Genomic DNA, 21,045 nt, shown 5'->3' with positions numbered 1-21,045 from the left:
AGTAATTTCCAGTGTCACTTCTGTTTGCAGGAAGGGGAGCAGTTTGTGAAGAAAATCGGCGGTATTTTTGCCTTCAAAGTGAAGGATGGCCCCGGGGGCAAAGAGGCCACCTGGGTGGTGGACGTGAAGAACGGCAAAGGATCGGTGCTTCCCAACTCAGGTCAGTGCCGAGGTGACCTCACTTAGAGCTGGGAAGTTAGAGCCTGCTCAGGTGTCCCACAAAGGCCTGCCGTAGAGGTCCCAAGTCCTGGGAAAGGACTGCTCAGTCCTTGGGAACACACCCTCCACAGTCAGGGAGACCCCACACAAGAGATACTAGTCTTAGGTGGGATTTAAACGCATCCGGCTTGGATTTCTGGCCCTGTCACTCCAGGTCTGACCTTGGTCTAGTTATTAAACCTCTCTGAGTGAATTGTGGTGAAGCAGAGTGACCAAAGCAACTTGAAGAGCAAACGGTTTGTGTCACTCACAGTGTCATAGCACAGTTCCGTATAGCAGTTCATCATCAAAAGCAGTGAGGACAGAAACTCAAGCAGGGCGGGAACCCTGAGGCAGGAGCTGATGCAGAGGCCATGGAGGGGTGCTGTTTACCGCCTTGCTGCTCAGTTTTCTTTCGTTCTGGTTTTGTTTTGTTTTTTTCATTTTTTTGTTTTGTTTGTTTTTCGAGACAGGGTTTCTCTGTGTAGCCTTGGCTGTTCTGAACTCACTTTGTAGACCAGGCTGGCCTCGAACTCACAGCGATCCTCCTGTCTCTGCCTCCTGAGTACTGGGATTAAAAGCATGTACCACCATACCCAGCCCTCAGTTTGCTTTCTTATAGAACCCAGGACCACCAGCTCAGGGGTGTACCACCCACAATAGGCTGGGCCCTACCACATAAATCACTAATTAAGAAAATGTTCTACAAGTCTGTTTACAGCCTGGTCTCTTGGAGCCATTTTCTTTTTTCTTTTTTTCCTCGAGGCGGGGTTTCTCTGTGTAACCTTGACTATCCTGGACTCAAATTGTAGACCAGGCTGGCCTTGAACTCACAGCGATCCACCTGTTTCTGCCTCCCAAGTGCTGGGATTAAAGGTGTGCACCACCACCGCCCAGTGGAGCCATTTTCTTAATCTCAAGATTAAACATGTGTCATTGACAATAAAAGTAGCCAGCACCCCAAGCTTCAGTTTTCTTACCAGTAAACAGCCATAAATATTGCCTGTTTCATAGAGTATGTGTCTGCTTGAGAGAGTTCTCTTTTGATTAGCCTGAGCCCACATTGTCCAGGGCATGGTGGGTGACCGGCAGACCTGGCTGTGTTCACTAGCTCCACTTTCTCTCATCCAATTCTCGAACCCATTCCATCTAGCTTTTACCCTGAGCTCTCCAAATGTGTTCTTGCCCAGGCCCCTAGTGATTGCCACTTTGCTAGCTGCAGTGGTTAATTCTAGCCTTCATATCACGTGTCTGTTCTTTATTTTTATTTTTAAAATTTATTTCCTGGTTGCACACTTGGGCTTGTCTTGATAATTTCTCCATCTCCTAAGTTCTAGGCATGGGGTGCTGCAAGGCTTAGTTCGGCTTCCTTCACTCCCTGGGGAGCTCGTGTAGCCTCGTGTTTTAAAAACAGTTTGCTCATGACCCCCAGGCTGAGGTGTTCTCCATGGACCCACGGCTGAGTTCAGAGGTGACTGCGTAGCTGACGAGTATAGAGGACACCTGTCTTAGTGTGTTCCTACTGCTATAACAAAATATCACAGACTGGGCAAATTAGAAACACAGGAAGCGTAGTTGGCTCCCATGCAGAGCAGCTGCCTCTGGCGCGAGGCTTTCTTACTGTTCTGAGGCAGTGGACGGGCAAGGGACGTGAGTGGGAGCTGAACCCCGTCATACCTGCTCCTGAGGTAATGGAATCTATTGCTGAGGGCAGAGCCGCCGTGGCCCTTCGCCCTTTTAAAAGGCTTTGCCACTTAATACTGCTACACTAGAAGCTGGATTTGAACTGTTTTCTGAGGGCACATTCAACAATGGCAACACCTAACACACCTTAAAGGTGTGTGTAAAACAGAACTCTGGCCCTCTCTCCCTTAAGGCATATATATACTCTTGTAGTCTGCCCTCTTCTCAAGAAGTTGTGTTTTCTTAGTTTCAGCCCAAAAGCTCTGATATCATCCTTGGCCCCTCTTCTTCTCGTACTCCATACTCTAATGCACCACTGAATTCTGTTTTCCACTAGTTCCCATTGGATCCGAGCTTTGTCCCCCTGCTCCTGTCCTTGTCCCTCACAGTTCTTCAGACAGCAGCCTGATGAGCAAAAACCAGATTTGTATCTGCCTCTGCTCAAAGCCAGCCTTCGACTCCAAGTAGAATCAGAGTTTCTGTGATGACACAGATGACCTGGCCAGCTTTGTATCGCTGTGCTGTCTCTCCCTTGCTTTAGTAACTGGCCTCCTTGCTATAGTGTGAGCACGGCGTGTTCGCATGTGATAGCTTCCGTCTGTTCTGTCTGCCTGGGGTCGTCTTTTCCACACGTCTTCGTCGCCTGGTCTTTGCCCACAGGCCTCCTTTTCAGCAAGCCCTTCCCTAACCACACGTGCTTCTGCCTTACATTTCTCTAGAGTACTTACCGCTCTCATGATTTGCTGCTCCGCCCCCAGCCCCGGGAGTGCGCTCTGTGAAGGCAGAGGTTTTTTGACTGTTAGGTTACTGCTGCATTCCTGGTGCTTCAAGGAGCACCTGACACGTGGTGGGCCCTCAGAAGTGGGAGCAGGGCACAGAGGAAAGAACGACCAGCACTTAGGCAGTAGCCATATTGCTCTGGTAGGTTTCTCTTGCTAGAGAGGGCCTGATAAATTTAGAAAGATGAAGGGCTGGGATCAGCTTACTAAAGATTTTTAAATGCCATGATAGGGGGTTGGAGAGATGGCTCAGAGGTTAAGAGAATTGGCTGTTCTCGCAGAGGACTCAGGTTCAATCCCCAGTACCTACATGGTGTCTCCTAACTGCTCATAGCTTCAGTTTTAAGGTATCAGGCACTCTCATCTGACCTATGCAGGCACCAAGCACACATGTGCACAGACATATATGCAGCCCAAGTATTCATACACATAAATGATTATTTTTAAACTAAAAATAAACACCATGATAGGAACATTGAAAGCTGTTTGATATAATCATTAAAGCTTTTTTTGTTTTGCTTTTTGTTTGGTTGGGGTTTTTTGTGGTTTTTTTGTTTGTTTGTTTGTTTGTTTTAGTTTTAGTTTTTGGGTTTTTTTTTCCTTCTTTTTTTAAGACAGGGTTTCTCTGTTTTGCCCTGGATGCCCTGGAACTGTAGACCAGGCTGGCCTCAAACTCAGAGACCCACCTGCCTCTGCCTCCTGAGTGCTGGGATTAAAGTTGTGGACCACCACACTGGCCACATTAAAGCATTTTTAAAGGAAAAGTGACCAAGTTTGTTTTAGAGGAGGAAACTGGTACCCGCAGCTGCACTAGTCAGTTTCCAGTGCTGTGAGGACCTCAAAGCAGAGAACTAAGATTCCTCTTGGCTCACAGTCGTCAGGAGCAGCTGGCTCCGTTGGGTCTGGGCATCCACGATGAGGGAAAGCATCATGGCGGAGGGTGCTCACCTGTGGCAGTCAGGACGGCACTGCCACATATGGAACCCTTCCGAGGCACGCCCACAGTGAGTGACTTCCCCTAGGCAGGCCCACCTCCTAGTGGCCCATTCAGCCTTGAACTTACCTGTGAAAAGATTGTGAAGTTAGAGCCCTCGCAGCCCAGTCACCTGTCAGTAGTGCCACCTGTCAGTAGTGCCACCTGTCAGTCAGTAGTGTCACCTGTCAGTAGTGCCACCGACTGGAGGACGGCTTTGTCACACCTAAGCTGTGATAAGCCTGAGAAACTGGAAGGGAGTGAGCTAGGGCAGAGAGAACATTTAGGAGGAGGTTGGTGTCGCCACAATCTGAGTGACAGCTTGGTGTGGCAGAGAGCAAAATGGGTGTTGAGAGTGGGTGGCAGGAGCATTCAGCTGAGGGGACCGGGAGGCTGTGCAGAGGGAAGAGATGTGTTGCAGCTGGTGCTGACTAAGGAGGCCCTGGAGGAGAGCGTGCCCGCAGGAGCGCAGGGGGAGGAGTGTTCTTACGAGGGATGCGCTCCCTCTTTCTGTAATCGTACTCAGGGATCCTCCTCTTCAAAGGGAGAGGAGGTTGGCAAGGCTTTTGGGTCAGTGTGATGCTTTTGGAGCTAGAGAGAGTGCTTAGCAGCAGTGCTTTAAGCACTATTGAATAGCAGCAACAAACGAGGAGCCTGCCAGGCATGGAGGGTGGCTTTGCCGCATAGGTTCCTAAATTATAGTCCTTTCCCCCCCCCCCAAAAAAAATGAGTGGGCAGAGACACTGTTTGCATTCTATGAGCTGCGATGCTCAGGAGGTATAAGAAGAAAAGCCAAAGGTGTCATCTAAATGCAGCTTTTAAAAGTAGAAGGTATTCTAGGGAATATAGTAGTGTTTTTTGTTTTTTGTTTTTTGTTTTTTTTTGGTTTTGGTTTTGGTTTTCAAGACAAGGGTTTCTCTGTGTAGCCTTGGTTATCCTAGACTCATTTTGTAGACCAGGCTGGCCTCGTACTCACAGCGATCCACCCTCTGCCTCCAGAGTGCTGGGATTAAAGGCGTGCGCCACCACGCCCAGCTTTTTTTCTCTCTCTCCTTTCTTTCTTTCTTTCTTTCTTTTCTTTTCTTTTTTTTTTTTTTTTTTTTTTTGAGACAGGGTCTCACTATGTGGCCTTGGTGGCCTGGAACTCACTATGTAGTACAGGTTGTCTTTGGTAGATATCTACCTGCTTCTGCCTCCCAGGTACTGAGATTAAGGGAGTGGGCCACCATGTCCAGCAGTAGCCACAATTAAAAAATAAAGAAAGGCTAATAGTTACTTAGAATTATATTTCCTGATATATGTTAAGGCAGTTTTAAAAATTGTCTTGTGGTGTTGTTTAGTTGATTCTTTGGTCATGAACATGGTTTGCTTATAGAAGGCTGTTGACAGAAAAGCCAAGATAACATAGAGAAACCTTGTCTCGAAAAACAAACCAAAAAGAAGAAGAAGAAGAGGAAGAAGAAGAAGAAGAAGAGGAAGAGGAAGAAGAAGAAGAAGAAGAAGAAGAAGAAGAAGAAGAAGAAGAAGAAGAAGAAGAAGAAGAAGAAGAAGAAGGCGGCTGTTGAATGGTGTGGGAAAAGCCTTGCTCCCTGCACCAACACCTCCGTGTGTTTTCCTCCCTGTTTCAGGCGCCCAGCCCCAGGCCTGAATAGGGCTAACCTGGGCCAGGGTAATGTCTGCTAAACCTGACACCTGTTGGCAGCCAGGAGTCAAGTTGAGATGTGGGCTTAGCCTGTGAAAGCCACCACTGGAAACTGCCAGCTCCTCTTACACCCTCAACAAATGCCCATTTGTTAGCTGTTAGCTATGTTAAAGCCACAGTAACATGGCCTAGTTTGAACTGGCCTTGAGAAGCGCTAGTTCTTTTGGTATGTACACAGCGTCAGGAGTTGTGCTTCTGTTAAAAAGTAAATTGAGATGTGCATTTTGTTCATCTGCTTATAAGAGTATGGTAGTGAGTTCCTCCTCTCCCTTGACTTCTTTGAAACAACTCACACAATATCTGTCCCAGAAGCCAGAGTCTAATGCGATGTGCTGTTTCTTCATTCCTTCCTTCTGCTCTCTCTAGACCTTTATGGACAACAGGGTAGAGAAGGCCCCGGGTCCCTTGTCCCCAGTACATTAGGACGAGCCTTGGGAGGCTCTCAAACCTAGGTCTCCTGGCAAAGTGCATTCCCTCCCTGCATCTGGTTGCCTCCTCTGGAAACTGGGCGAGGTAGTTCCTGTCAGCAGCGCTGCTGTGGGAATCGATGTGATGCAGTGTCATCAAGCAGAACTCACGAGTTACTGGTTTTCCTCCAATCAATATATTAAGTACTAGGTTTTCTTAAACACACAGGCTTAGATGCGTCCACTGGGTGACTTAGGCAAGTTACTTGATCTCTCACCTCACAGGGTTTTCATAAAGTTCAGACGAGAGCAGAAGTGTGACTGCTCAGGAAGGAATACGGTCACTACCCAGCGAGCGGGTCACCTGCCTCTGCTCTCGGAGCCTTTCCAGGAAGAGCAGAATCAGGTCCAACTATCTCAGCTTGTTCGCTCCCCACCCCAGCTACTCTTAATATCATGTATTTGCAGTAGGATTTGTCTGTCTGTCTTTGTTTTTTCCTTTTGGTTATTCTAGACAGGGTTTCTCTGTGTAGCCTTGGTTGTCCTGGACTCACTTTGTAGACCAGGCTGGCCTCGAACTCACAGAGATCCCCCTGATATTGCTTTGGGGTGGGAGTGTTAAGTCATAAAGTGCATCATAGACAGGGTGCCGTAGTGCCCTTATTTTATATTCAGTTGCCTCACATATTTTTGTAGTGCCTGGTACAGGCAAGTTGTTTTTTGTTTGTTTGTTTGTTTGTTTTTGTTTTTGTTTTTTTTTTGTCTGTTTGTTTTTTTACATCATGTCTCTCAGGGCATAATTTATACTCAATAAAATCTACCTACAAAAACAAAACAAAACAAAACAAAAAAACCAAAACCAAAACCTTTTAAGGCTAGGTCATGCTGGCATACTCCTTTAATCCCAGCCCTTGGAAGTCAGAGGCAGGCGGATCTGTGAGTTCTAGAACAGCCATGCATTTGTCTTTGTACATGTGAGTACACACCTGTGGGGTTTGGAGGGGACATCAGGTGTTCTGACCTGTCACTGTGCCATTTCTCTGAGACAGGGTCTCTCACTGAACCTAAACCAAAGCTGGCTTTAGGGCAGCAAGCCCCAGTGACCTGCCAGTCTCCCTGCCACCCCCAGAGCTGTTATGTGGGTGCTGGGGCTCTGAAGACCTATCCAGCACCTGACTTCTCTCAGCTAAGGGGCAGGAAGTCTTTCAGTGTTCTAGACATGACTTGTTTGTAGATCTGTGCGTGTGAGTGGTTGGTACCTTCCCCTCCATCTGACACTGCTTTAAAACTGCGGTGAAGACTGGTGAGATGGCTCAGTGGGGAAAGGTTCTCTTTTTTGTTTGGTTTTTCGAGACAGGCTTTCTCTGTGTAGCCTTGGCTGTCCCATACTTGCTTTGTAGACCAGGCTGGCCTCGAACTCACAGAGATCTGCCTGCCTCTGCCTCCCTGAGTGCTGGGATCACAGGCATGTGCCACCTTGACCGGCTGGATAAAGATTCTTGCCTCCAAGTCTGACAACTTGAATTCAATCTCTGGATCTCAGCAGTAGAAGGAGAAAATAGATTTCTGATGTATACACACTATGGCACACATGGGCATGGATATGTGCACATGAACACACACACACACACTCACACACACTCTCATACACTGAATGGATGAATGCAGAAAAACAAAGGAATACTCTTTATTGGCCTAGCTACTCAATAGAGTGTTACCTGTGGCTGCTTTTGCACTACACAGAATAGTGTAGTAGTGACAGAGACCTGGTGACCCTCAAAACCTAAATTATTTAGTGCCTGATCTTTTATTAAAAAAACAACAACAACAACAACAAAAAACTATTGGCCAGCCCCATAAATTATGTTAATTTTTCTTCTTGCAAAACAGTATCATGACTTTAATGGCTTAAAAGAATATACACATTAGCTAGGCTTGATAGCATGTACTTGTAATCTCAGTTTGGGGCTAGCCTGGGCTACATGGGGGGGTTGCATGTTTCCAGTGGTTAAGGAGCTAATAACAGCGTAATTTGATTCTCTGCATAGGGTTGCATAAAACTGCAATTGAGTGCATAGCCAGGGCTAGGCCCATCCGGAGGCTTGATTGCTTTCGGCATCCAAACTAACCCAGGTTGTTGTTGGAGGAATGTATGTCCTGTGGCTGTGACAGTGACAGTTTTAGCTGTCCTGTCTTGGAAAGTGTGATCCCCTCTATGGAAGTTGCCATGTACCAGCCAGCTGCTCAGGCCCAACAGGAGAGCAAGTGTGCGTTTACTTGCAAGATGGATGCTTATTTACTATTAAATCCAGGGTGCCGTTCCAGCAGCGTTGCCACATTCCTTTGGCTGAAGCAAGGCACAGGTCCTGCTCACCCTGGCCCAAGGGGATTATGCAAAGGCAGGCAGAGGTCATGAGGGCCACCCTGAGCCTGTCACCCACAGTGACAATAACATATCAGTGTCTGAGATGACAGTTGTTTTCCCTTTACTTGTCGTTGAATGCTATTTTTAAGCAAAAGTGAGATTGCTGTTATAACTGCCTCTGTAGCATTGTTGTCACAGATACAGCACAGGTTTTCAGGCCAGTGTGTCTAGCCCCCCCCCTTCCTGAGCATGGCTGCGTTGTGTCCCACGGTGAGAGCACACCGTGCCTTCCTATCTAATCCCTGCTGTTGAATTTGAGGTCACCTTTCTTACAAGCCGTGTTCCCCACCGATGCCCTCATGTTGCCTCAACTGCGTCACACGCAGAAGTGCTGTCAGGTGCCTGTGTTCCTGAGTGCTCTCTCCTCTTCTCTCCTCTCCTGCACGTGCCTGCTTCAGATAAGAAAGCTGACTGCACCATCACCATGGCCGACTCAGACTTGCTGGCTTTGATGACTGGCAAAATGAACCCTCAGTCGGTAAGTACAATGGGACACTTACCCTAACAAGTGACACACACTTGCAGAGCGACACCGTCCTGTGGATTAGAAGTGCCAGATGAGCCTGAAGTAGTTTGGGAAGAAATAGATCTACGAAAGTTAAGTGCAGAGGCCAGCGAGATAGTTTAACCTATAAAGTACATGCCGTACAAGCATGAGAGCCTGAGTCTGGGCACTGGGCATGGCTGTATGTGCCTGTAGTCTCAGTGCTGGGGACACAGAGACACGTGCATCCCTGGAGCTCACTGGCCAGCTCGCCCAGCCAACTGGTGAGCTCTAGATGCAGAGAGAGGTCCTGCTTCAGAAAATGAAGTAGTAAACAAACTGAGAAAGACACCCAGTTCGAATCTTTGGCCTCAGTGTATTTGTGTAGTCTCTCGCTCACATGTACACACGCACGTGTGCATGCACACACACATACACACACCAAGCACAGCTGGTGAGGCCCCCTGTGCTGTTCCTGGTTTGTGGTCAGCCCACGTGGAGGAAGGACCAGGCCTCAGGAAAGGTTAAAATAGACATAGAAAGAGAGCACGTTAGGGAGGAGGAAGAGACCTTGAACAGGGTCCTCTGTGCTCCTTCTTTGTGCCCAAGCTCTTCTTTTCCCTAAACTCTCCCTCCCCCACCACCTTGCTGTTTCAAATCAGGCCTTCCAAGGACTGAGTTGTTGAGTCCAGTCCCTCAGACGCCCAGTGCCCGTGCCTCACTTACACTTGTGATGTGTCTGTCTCTTCCTCATTAGACCCTGAGTGTCACAGAAGACAAGCCACATCTTACTGTTTGCTGTTTCTAGAACATAATGCCTGATGGTTTTGGGTTGCTATAAGCAGTTGTTAGATCAAGGGCATATTTATCTAAAGTGTACACTTGCCTCATATGGTTCTTCCTGGTCTCCCAAGTTGTCAAGGAACCTTTCTGGATAGACAGGGTTCAGTGGACTAGATACACCCAGCCTCCCTCCCATTAGCAGAAAAGAAACCCAAGACCTGCCTCTCTATGGTTTCATATTTTGTTGTTGTCTTGTCTGTTTCCTCATGTAATTCATGATTGGACAAAAGTAAATCTGGCTCCTGCTTGTATTCCTTTTTAAATGGGTTTTCTTGGCATGTCTCAGTAGCGCCATGACTGAGCGATGTGCACCTGCGATGCTTCAGTGCAACACTCACCCTGGCACTGACATTACAGCCCACAGTCCACTCCGTAAACCTGGATGGGACAGAGGCCACCAGCACAGGAGCTGGCTGCCATCCTCCTCCCAGCTGCTGTTCTGGGCACAATGCACAGCTCTGGCAGAGGATCACCCCTCACACACTGCACAGCTCTGGCAGGGGCTCACACCTCACACACTGCAGAGCTCTGGCAGAGGATCACCCCTCACACACTGCACAGCTCTGGCAGAGGATCACACCTCACACACTGCACAGCTCTGGCAGAGGATCACCCCTCACACACTGCACAGCTCTGGCAAGGGCTCACACCCCACACACTGCACAGCTCTGGCAGGGGCTCACACCTCACACACTGCACAGCTCTGGCAGGGGCTCACCCCTCACACACTGCACAGCTCTGGCAGAGGATCACACCTCACACACTGTACAGCTCTGGCAGGGGCTCACACCTCACACACTGCACAGCTCTGGCAGGGGCTCACACCTCACACACTGCACAGCTCTGGCAGAGGCTCACACCTCACACACTGCACAGCTCTAGCAGAGGCTCACACCTCACACACTGCACAGCTCTGGCAGAGGCTCACACCTCACACATCTGTAGTCCTTGTTCTTATAGATTATCTATGTACAAGTGTCTTTGGGAGGCATGGTATCAGCTTATTTTCCTTCAGAGCCCATTAATACCCAGAGGAACTGCAGACTAAAGTAGCAGACCTTTCTGTTAGTGTGCTAATGGCCTTTCCTTATGCTCAGTACCGCATTTGCCTGGGGATCATTAAGTACAGTGGAAATTCTAATTTCAGTGTTTGGCTGTAGTTGAAAGGAAGCAGTGATGTTGCCAGCAGAAAAGCACAAAGAGCACCTAGGGGCCAGATTAGTGCAGTCCTTCGGCGTGGCTTCTCAGTGGCGACACGCATGCTTTCTCCATTATTCTGCCCTGTGGCTTTAAAGGAGAAGGCGGTGCGCTGCTGTTGCACAGCTGGTTTGTATGGTTAAGTAACATATGTTAAGTATATTGTGTTCTGAGACACCTGACCTTTAAGCCATCAGACAGAGGCTCTGTGCCATATAAAAAGGAAATATTTAGTTTGTCCCTACTGGGGGAGTGGGGGTATTAGTGATCCTTCCCAGGGTGTGGGAAAACCCAGCGTTGCATTGCTGCTTGCTTCTGAGATTACCAGGAACTTCCCAGCCAGCTCTTCCATTTTTAAAGGCTGAGAGTTAAAACACCAAAGGCGTAGCAGGAATCATGCTATGTTCTGAGTCTCCCTAGGATTTTGTTACACAGTAAATTTAGTAGAGGTCATGTGATCTAATCCCCAGTTTGTGGCTCTGCCCTTAGAGTGGCTGAGGCCTCTCACTGAGCCAGAGTAACAGGACCACCTCTGCGCGAGCCAGCCCTCCAGGAGAGCCGAGCAGGGCAAAGCCATTGGTAGCTTTTCAACCATCCACTGACTCTCCCGACTTTCTAAATGGGCTTTGAGTATGCTTTTTCTCCCTGTTGAAAATTGTATTTTCAATTTTAAGCCTATATGTCATGTTTCGAAGGAAATTCATCTAGCATTGATCTGTTAAGCCTAATATTTGAACAAGGTATATTACGTTGAGGTAGAGAGCCCCAGCTTTTAAGAGAAGATATTTGGGAATTCTCCTATTCACATAAAGAATGGCTGTTTGGACTTCTTCTCTTCAAGGCCTGCTTCTACATCTGTTCCAGAAAGCTAAGGTCTGTATTTTGCAGAAAGTTAAGGACCTGGCTAGATGATCTCAATTCTGAAGAGTCTAGAAACACTAGCAAATGTTGAACAAAACCCACCAACTAACGAACTTTCTTGTTTTATTACTCACAGGCCTTCTTTCAAGGTAAATTGAAAATTGCTGGTAACATGGGTCTGGCGATGAAACTGCAAAACCTCCAGCTTCAGCCGGGCAAAGCTAAGCTGTGAAGAGCCCCTTTGGCAACTCAGGACATCGAGATGAGATTTATAGATGTATAGAGATATCCACGTCTCATTCAGAACTTAGCTAAGTGGGTGTGGCCAATCATGTTTTCCTGAGCTGGGGGTGTATAGGGCCTCGCAGCCTGCCATTGCTGCTTCTGCTTCGAGGCCCTGCATACCACTGCGCATGACAAAGCTACTGTGGCAATGATGGTTTGGGGTAAATTTGAGTTTCAGAATAAAGTTCAGAATAGTAAAATCTAAAGACTGTGTAAACAAAGCCCTTGTTTTGCTTAAAAGTATATTTAAGGATCATTGAGCTGAATACTTGGTGTGGGAGTTCCCCTTAGGGAACTGGAGAAGAAACAGACTTCTACAGTCGACCAGGAGTTAGTGTCTCGCACTTAATTACCTGCATCAAGTTCTCACTAATAGTTCTTAAAATAAAACTCTATACTAAGATTTAAAAAAAAAACCCTCTAAAAATGTTCATTTTATGCCATCAGAAACAGTTCTTTTCTTCCCAAATAAAATACAAGAATTATGGTCAGAGCTTAGGAGGGAATTTACAGCTGAACAGAGCTGTTTTAAAAAATATTTTTAAAATGGGCATCCTTAAAAGTCAGGGTATTAGAGCCATTGGATGCCATTACTAAAAGTAACTGAATAAAATTTCTTCCAGAGGCACAGGCTTCAATTATAGTTTCATATTAATATGTTTATAAACTCAGAGTCTCACAAAGTTTGATTGTCTGCATTTATCTTCTAGTTTTTCTAATTCTGACGCTGTTTGTTATAACTTAGGTTTGGGATAAAAAAAATAATGCTTTTGGAAGATTTAAAATGAAAATTAAAATAGCTCTTCCTGACTTCCTTCGTCTTTATTGTGTATGTTCTCTTTGCCCGATGTTCTCTGGGCTGTGGAGCAAGGAGAACACTGGGGCCTTCTAACCGGGCGTCACCTGGACACGAGCCACCAGTTGCTTTCACACAGTTACAAGCTAATGACTGGGGAGGCAGTGTGTGGAGCGGGAAGAACACGTGACCAAAAGACTCTCTGTCTTATGCATCAAAGTAACTGCTTGCCGGGGCCCTGTTTGCTGGGTTGTTAGAAGAGAGACTGACTGAATGTTTTTGGAGATGGAGTTTGAGACAAAGTCTTATACAATCCTAACTGGCCTGAACTCTCCACATTGCTCAGACTGGTCTTGAACTTGTGGTAACCCTCCTGTGTTCTGACTCCTATTGCCTTCACAGGTGTGTGACGCTATGCCCAGCTTTTGTTGTTCCTTTATCCAAAGGGGGTCAGAGGTAAAGAGTCAGATTGTTCGATTCATTGTAGGTATTCGAGTCCTTGTTAGTACAGCCAGGGCCTGTTCAGGTCCCTGAAACCATCTCGCTTTCTGCGTTCTGTGATTAGTAGGGCATTTGGTGACAGTGCCTGAGGATAAATTAAACCAAGACAGGTTGACCCCGGGTCCCATGGGAAGGATTCAAGGCATAGACCCATGTCCTAATCAGAGTGGGCGACAGACCGAGAGGAAAGTGAAATGCCAGTCATAGATTTTTCTCTGCTGATGAAATAAGCCAGTTCAAGCGAAATTAAAGTATGAAGGCAGGTTTGTTGGGGGCAGCTCTTGGTGGGTTCACTGATCTCACAGGAAGAGGTAGGGAAGTCACCACGCAGATGTAAAGACTGTGAAGCGGGGAAAGGGGGCAGAGACAGGGGTGGGAATCCAGAGAGGGAGAGAGAGGGGGCGGGGGAGAGCCTCTGGGGGAGAGGAAGCCCCACCCCTGGGCTGGAAAAGTCAGGGGAGAGGGTGGGGTATGCCAGCCATGCCCTGCAACGAGCAGGGACTGAGGGATGCTGGGAGAACCTGGAGGCCAGGCCCACTTTGGGATGTTAAACAGGCAGATTTCTCTGTGGTTTGCATTTGCTGCACCCTTCTGCCCTCTTTGGTCCTAGATAACAAAAGAGTCTAGAAATAGGCTTTAGGATGATCCTCTAAAAATATAGAGGGTTATTGTTGTTGAAATACATTCACACACGAATGCGATTTATGTGTGCTCCAGAGAAATGCTTAGTGGAAAGATGCAGAGTCAGCGTGTTTTCCTTGAGCTTCAGCGGTTTGGAAGGAAGAGGTCGACAGACCAGGGATAAAACGTATAAGGGCTGCGGTGTGAGCAGGCCGAGCTCCCGTTGTCTGCCGGACACCTAGACCTCTGCTGGGCCTATGAGGGCGAGTCCTTCTGGCTCTCCCCATCGCCTGCTGCTCTGGTATGATGGCTGGCTGGAGGGTTCGTGGGGTTCTGCCCAACTGCAGTCAGCTTTTCATCATTTTAGTCCACTTACCCATTATTTGATGAACAGCTACGATGTAGAAGGCTATAAGACGGTACAGTGCAGGCCCTGGAGATGCCAGTGAGCGCTTGCCCCATGTTGTTTTCAGTCCAGCCAGGGAGACGTTAAAAGAGCTGAGTAATTCTTACAGACTGAAGTCCAAGTACTGTGCAGCAGACAACCAGGATGCCATGATAGAGGGCTCGCGGGACAGGCGTCCTTGCAATGCAGGGAGACACATCTATGATGTAAATTTTAAACTGAGAACTGAAGGTTAAGAAGGTGACAACTAAGTAAAGACTGCTGAGTTAAAAGGGCAGTGGTGGTGCATGCCTTTAATCCCAGCACTTGGGAGGCAGAGGCAGGTGGATCTCTGAGTTTAAGGCCAGCCTCATCTACACAGCGAGGCCAGGACATCCAGGGTTGTTACACAGAAAAACCTTGTCTTGAAAAACTTTAAAAAAAAAAAGTGCTTGTTGCTCTTGCAAAGGACCTGGATTCAGTTCCCAGGACCCACACAGTGGCTCAGAACAATCTGGAATTTCAGTTCCAGGGGATCTTATACCCACTTCTGACCTCTACAGGTACCAGGCACACATGTGATGCACATACATACATGTAGGCAAAACAATTACATATAGCAACCGTATTTATTTATTTTTTAAGTTGGAGCTGCCATTAAGAGCACTTGCTGCTCTGCTGGAGGACCCGAGTTTGGATCCCTGTACTCATGTTGGGGTGTGGTCTCTAGTTCCTGAGGATCCAGCCCTGCTCTCTGGCCTCCTTGGATACCTATACGTGTGTGACACACACACACACACACACACACACACACACACACACACACACCACACACACCACACACACCACACACCACACACACACACACACACACACACACACACACACACATATATATATATATATCTTGATGCGATTGTGCCTGCCTTGTGTATGAGGGTTAGCAGTTTTAGCTGTAAAATGTCAAGTGCTCAGGATCATTTCTAAGGTGAAGATTCTTACATGAAGAAATCACTGGTGTTAAATAGTCTGAGGATTCTGACTTCAGATATTCAATTGTGTGTGGGACTGAGGGCAGCTTGCTTTTATTGACCATATGTAGTCTTACATTTTCCTCAAGAACCATTAATTTAAAAATAAAAACTTTATTTTTACTTAAGTGTGTGTGTGTTTCTATGCAGGTGTCCCTAGAGGGTGTCAGACGCCCTGGAGCCAGAGATACAGACAGTTGTGAGCTGCTGAGAACCGAACCCAGGCCTTCTGTAGGAGTAAAAGGTGCTCTTGGCCACTGAGATCATCCCTCCAACCCCCTTTCCCCTCTTTTTGAGGTAGATTCTCTCTATGGAGCCCTGGCTGGCCTGGAATTCTCTATGTAGACAGGCTGGCCTTAAATTCACAGACCTCCATCTGCCGCTGCCTCCTGAGTACATGCCCAGCTGAGAACCATTAAAATCCAATTGCCTCTGTAATTAAACAGTAACTAAATGAATAGATATATAGAGTCATTTAATGACATTCGGGGGCTTAGATTTCATCAAACATTGTAGTTCCAGTTGGCCCATGCAGTGGCTGCTCTCTGAACACAACAAAGTCCATAGATGTTATAACCAGAGAAGAAGTTGGCCAGGCTGTACCTCCATGTAAACTACTCCACGGGCTGGACCCACACTGGCAAGAACTGGGGATTTGTACAAACAGCTGAAGAGGGCCCTGAAAGATTTACAGGCTATCGGGAACCACAGCCAAGTCTGGCTGAATTTTAGAGTTTTTCTCAATAGAGAGTTACAAAATCTTCTGGAAAGGCCCAATCTTAGATGTGTCTGGAGACTGCTGCAACAAACAGCCCTTTAGTTCTCGGTAAGAACAGAGACTATTGGGCTAGATTCCTGGCCCTTGAGGAGTGGGGAGTCTGATTCCATCTGGCTGGATGTTTTATCTGGTATGGGATTTTAGCCAGAACTATTTTTTAAAAATCCAAAATGTACTGCCCCAAGTGGTGGTCATATAGTCAGTTCCGTTAAGTGTTTCCTGGCAATATTCACGTTACTGTTTTCAGCAGTATGTATACATGGCAAATGCTTGACCTGTAGTTGTTGTATTTTGGCCATAAGCATTTAGTGCAGTTAGTGACAATTGATTATACTGTGCTGTTTATTTAAGCTGCAGGCAAAGGGCTGAGGATGCCGCCTGGTGGGAGAATGCTTTCCTAGCATGCGCAAGGCCCTGGCTCTGATCACACCACTGCAGTAAAATAAATAAAAGAAAAGAAAATTGGGCTAGAGAGATGGCTCAGTGGTTAAGATTGTGGGCTGCTCTTACAGAGGAATGGAGTTCAGTTCCCAGCACCAACCTGAGACAGATCACAATTGGCTGAAATGCCAGCTCCTGGGAGATCCAGTATGCCTTCTGCTTCCTTGGGCACCTGCACTCATGTGCACATACCCCCCCCCCCACACACACACATACACACATATACAAGCAATTAAAATTTAATCTTAAAAAAATAAAGTTGCAGGGCTGGAGAGGTGGCTCAGAGGTTAAGAGCACTGACTGCTCCTCCAGAGGTCCTGAGTTCAATTCCCAGCAACCACATGGTGGCTCACAACCATCTATAATGTGATATGATGCCCTCTTCTGGCCTGCAGGGGTACATGCAGGCAGAGCACTGTATACATAATAATAAATCTTAGAGAAAATAATAAAGTTGCATAAGTTACAAGCAGTAAGTACTGCTTTTCTAATCAGCTACCCACACTGTTAACCTTTTTTCTCCTGCAAGTTATTTTATAATTCACTTTTTAGAATATGGCACCTTCTGTAATGTCAAAGACATGAGGGCTATTCAAGACTAGGTACTTCATTGGGATAGAAATAAATGGGCACTCACTGAGTGAATGGTTGACCTAGGCAGCTCAAAGAAGCTTTAGGTTGGGCAAGATAATGCCCAAGAACAGGGTGTGATACAAGCTCACACTTGTGAGCAAAGGAAAAACCAAGGAAGGTGGAAATTTGCTTACTTATTACAAGTAAAGGGAAGAAATACAGGATGAGGAATCTGGTTGAAGATAAGTAGAGGGCTAGAGAGATGGCCCAGAGTGCTTAAGAACACGTGTTGATCTTTCATAGAACCCCAGTTCAATCCCCAGCACCAACATGGTGGTTCAGAACCATCTGTAACTCCATTGCAGGGGGTCTGACCCTGGGTATCAGGTACATTATGGGCAGGCAAAAAACAAAACAAAACAAAACAAAAACAACCTCATAAGTTAATAAATACGTCTTCAAAAAAGAAAAACCAGTTGAACTTGGCAATAAAAACTGGTAGTGAGCCAGGCGGTGGGGGCACACACCTTTAATCCCAGCACTCGGGAGGCAGAGACAGGCTGATCTCTGTGGGTTCGAGGGCAGCCTGGTCTGCAAAGCAAGTCCAGGGCAGCCAGGGCTGGTACACAGAGAAACCCTGTCTGGAAAACAAAAGCTGGTAGTGAGTGGATTAGAGGCACCAATCATATGACTCGTCTTATTCTGAGGACATCCATTGTGAGGAAGACCTTCGTATTGGCTGGAGGATCCATCTTTGAACCAAGAACAGCATGCCATTTCACTAACGGCCATTTTTGAGGGCTTCTCCTTTTTAAAATATTTCTTCTGGGAGCCAGAAGGAAGACTTGTTCTTCTTGTTTTCTTTTGGGCTTGGCCTTGTCATAACTGTGAGGAGAAACAGAATCTTCAGAAGAAGGTGATTTGAGGTGCACTGCCCAGATGCTCCTCTTCTGTCCGGATGCTCCTCTTTTGTCCTGCCACTTCTCTTCTGCAGTGGGCTCTCAGGCCACTGGGTGCCTGCTGCAAAGAGAGTCTCACTAGGCTGGAGCCTCGAGACGCAAGTTCCAATTCTACCTCCAGCTGTGGTTTTCCCATCATTCTTTGCCTCACTGATGAGTTTTGTCTTTGGAGGCCAGAGATCCTCACTTAGGTGTCGTTCTCAGTTGCCGTCCACTTTAGGTTTTGATACAAAGTGCCTCAAGCTGACTGATTTGGCTAGACTGGCTGGCCAATGAACTCTGGGCTTGGCCTGTCTGTGCCCCCACAATGGGGGTGGGGCGGTGTTGTGCTGCCATGCTTGGCTTTTGCATGGGTGTGGGGATCCAAACTTCAGGTCCTCAGCCTTGCACAGCAAACACTTCACCAACTGGTCTGTGTGTCTAGCTGTCTTGTCTTATTTTTTTTTTTTTGAGAGCCTAGAATTCACCAATTAAGCTAGACTAGCTACCAGCAAACCCCAGGGATCCATCCCATCACTGCACCCCACTCTCAGTTTCTAAACTGTGGATACATGCTAATTTATATGATTCCTATTCTTCCTATTGTTGTTGTGGTGGTGATGATGATGATGATGATGATGATATGAGGGATGCAAACAACTTTCTTTATGCAAGCACTTTACCAGCTCAGCCATCTCCCCAGGCCCATGTGGGATAGATTAAGCTTTGTCGCAGGTGGAAGCAGTCTTGGCGGGCTTTACCCTTGGGGCACACCATGAATACCTTGTGAGAGACTGTTTGGAGCCTTCCTGGGCTTGGAATTCAGGAAGCCTACCTAGGAACCCCACCGTGGCTATTGTTTTCCTAATTGACCCTCGAAGGGAGAAGGGACCGCCCTTTGCATATGACTGGGAAGGTGGGGGAGAGAAAAACAAGAGGTAGAAGGGGAGAAGGAGAAGGCGCGGAGAGAGAGGAAAGGACTAGACCAGCTCGTGGGACTGAGACACCTAAGGACCCGTCCTGCCAAACGGATTCCAGGAGGTTTTAATCTTCTGTCCCTTTAACCTTTTTTTCCTTCTTGTATATGCTAGTTGGGTTGTATAATAAAGTTTAATTGTTAATAAACTGAGCCAACAGGCCCAAGTCTTAGCTTTTGCCAAGAGCCTGCAGGCAGGTGTGCTAGCTGTAGGCCAATAAGCTTATTTACTTGAGAAGCAGTAGGCAAGGAGATCAAAAGTTCAAGACATGGACGACTTGATGAGACCCTGCCTCAAAAAAAAATTAAAATTAAAATTAAAAAGCGAGGATAGGGCTGAGCAGTAGATCATTTGCCCTGCATGTACAATGACCTAGGCTCAACCCCCACTACTAATGACAAAAAGAAAACAACAGCAACAAAACCTTTCAGAGAGACCTCGAAGACCCAAACAGCACTCTGATTTGACCAAGCTCCTGCCGCTCAGAATTCAGGAGTCGGCTGCTGGGGAAGGAAAGGTAGGAGGCACTCTTTTCTTCTCTGATGGCTCTCTGTTCTCTTCCTCCCCCTTTCACTACAGGAGTTTATTTCTCAGCACTTATCTTGAAAAATAAACCCCTGTGTATGTATGTGGTCTTAGTGTGTTCTACAGGCATTGGGGGGGGGAGGGCCAGAGTGTGCGTGTGGAGAGGCAGGACAACCCCAGTGTCCTCACCTTGTGCGTCATTGAGACATCTTGCATCCCCTTGGTGGAGTGCACTGCAACCACAGACACACGCTACAAGTGTGTGGCTTTTACATGGCTTCTGAGCTCAGGTCATCAGGCTTGGGTGGCAAGGCTTTATTTACCTGCTGAGCCGTCCCTCCAACCCCTACCTCACCACTTTTTGAGATGGAATTTCACTGTGTAGTGCAGCTGTCTCAAACCTGCTGTCTTCCTGCCCCGGCACCTAAATGCTAGGATTAGGGCTGCGCTCCATCATACCAGGCTGCATCTCTGCTGCATGTCTCTTGGAGTTTCATCAGGCCCAGCTGTCATTTTTTTTTCCCCTGTGGATTGACTGTGAGTCCAGTGCTGTTCAGAGTCCGGGAATTTTTCTGTTTACCTTAGACAGTGTTTGATGTATAGCCATTACTTCTCCTCTCGGCTCAGGTAGCCAGAGGACTTGCTTCTGCAGCAGGGGTGCCTGCCTCCCTTTTCTCCCTGAGACACTCAGGATTCCTCCACACCGGGCCTCTGTAACGGAGCTTGTGCCTTCAGCACCACGCAGGCACAGAGCATGTGTGGGCACTGGCTTGGCAGAGCTGGTTTTCATGGTAGGGAAAGGGAGTGTGCTGTGTTCCAAGTGCCTGGCTCCTACAACACCCTGGCCCTTCGAGGTGTAGTCTACTGGACCTTCCCGCAGGGCCAGGATGCCAGGATATTTAAGCACAGTGCCCTGCACTTCGTTGGTGCTCGCGTGTGCTGATTCTCTGTGTTCTAGAAGATTTTTGGTTCGTGGGTAATCAGGCCGACAGAATCCAGTTCTTTTTTAGCTCCACTTGAGTCTAAGCTCTGTCCAGAAAAACACGAGATGCATCTCTGCTGGGCCCCGTCCAGCCCTGTGATTCATACCAACTTTCAAGTTTGAGCTCAGACAGGATTGGAATTTGAGGCCAAAGAAGGCAAAATATTTCCCTTCCCCATTCTTGTTAAGTTCTTCAGTGATGGGTAATGGAAACGGATGGCCGTGGGTTCAAATCCAGGCTCTATCCTTAACTACTCCCCGACCTTCTTGTTTGCATCACAGAGGGCTGTTGAGCCTGCTAGGTGGACCAGCATCCCCCAGCTCTGAATGGTAGAGGCCGCATCCTTGCTTGGTAAACGGGGAACTAGCCTTCCTTTGCAGGGCTATAAGAGACGAACACATGGAGACAGAAACAGAATACCTGACAGTGTAGGAGCGGGAAGGTCTGGAGCCACTTGACCAGAGTCGTTCAGGATCTTGGCAATTTAGGTGGCCAAGTGGGTCCACGCTTTTTTTTTTTTTTCATCCTTATCCATCTCTGAGAGCCAGGTGAGTCCTGCCCTCAAGGCCAGAGCACGCATGAGGGACAGGTTTGTTTCACAGCGGAGGTGCCAAGTAGCACCCAAACCCAGTGGCGCCGCCTTTCCACCATGAAGCCCT

The 21,045-nt window shown here is 47.4% G+C and overlaps 1 protein-coding gene across 1 annotated transcript in view; it reads left to right on the top strand.

Moving 5' to 3' along the window:
* Positions 1-12,647, top strand: part of SCP2 (sterol carrier protein 2) — a 79,747-nt gene extending 67,100 nt beyond the window's left edge. The window contains exons 14-16 of the mRNA XM_084784563.1: positions 31-160; positions 8,566-8,645; positions 11,689-12,647. Of these exons, the coding sequence (XP_084640689.1) occupies positions 31-160; positions 8,566-8,645; positions 11,689-11,784 (306 nt within the window). The 3' untranslated portion in view covers positions 11,785-12,647. The remainder of the gene's footprint in view (positions 1-30; positions 161-8,565; positions 8,646-11,688) is intronic.
* The last annotated feature ends 8,398 nt before the right edge of the window (positions 12,648-21,045 follow it).

Source organism: Acomys minous (assembly GCF_964271855.1).
Source record: "Acomys minous genome assembly, chromosome: 6".
In the NCBI taxonomy this organism is placed as follows: Eukaryota; Metazoa; Chordata; class Mammalia; order Rodentia; family Muridae; genus Acomys; species Acomys minous.
The sequence above is the reverse complement of the archived record's forward strand: the minus strand, read 5'-3'. Positions and strand labels throughout refer to the sequence as shown.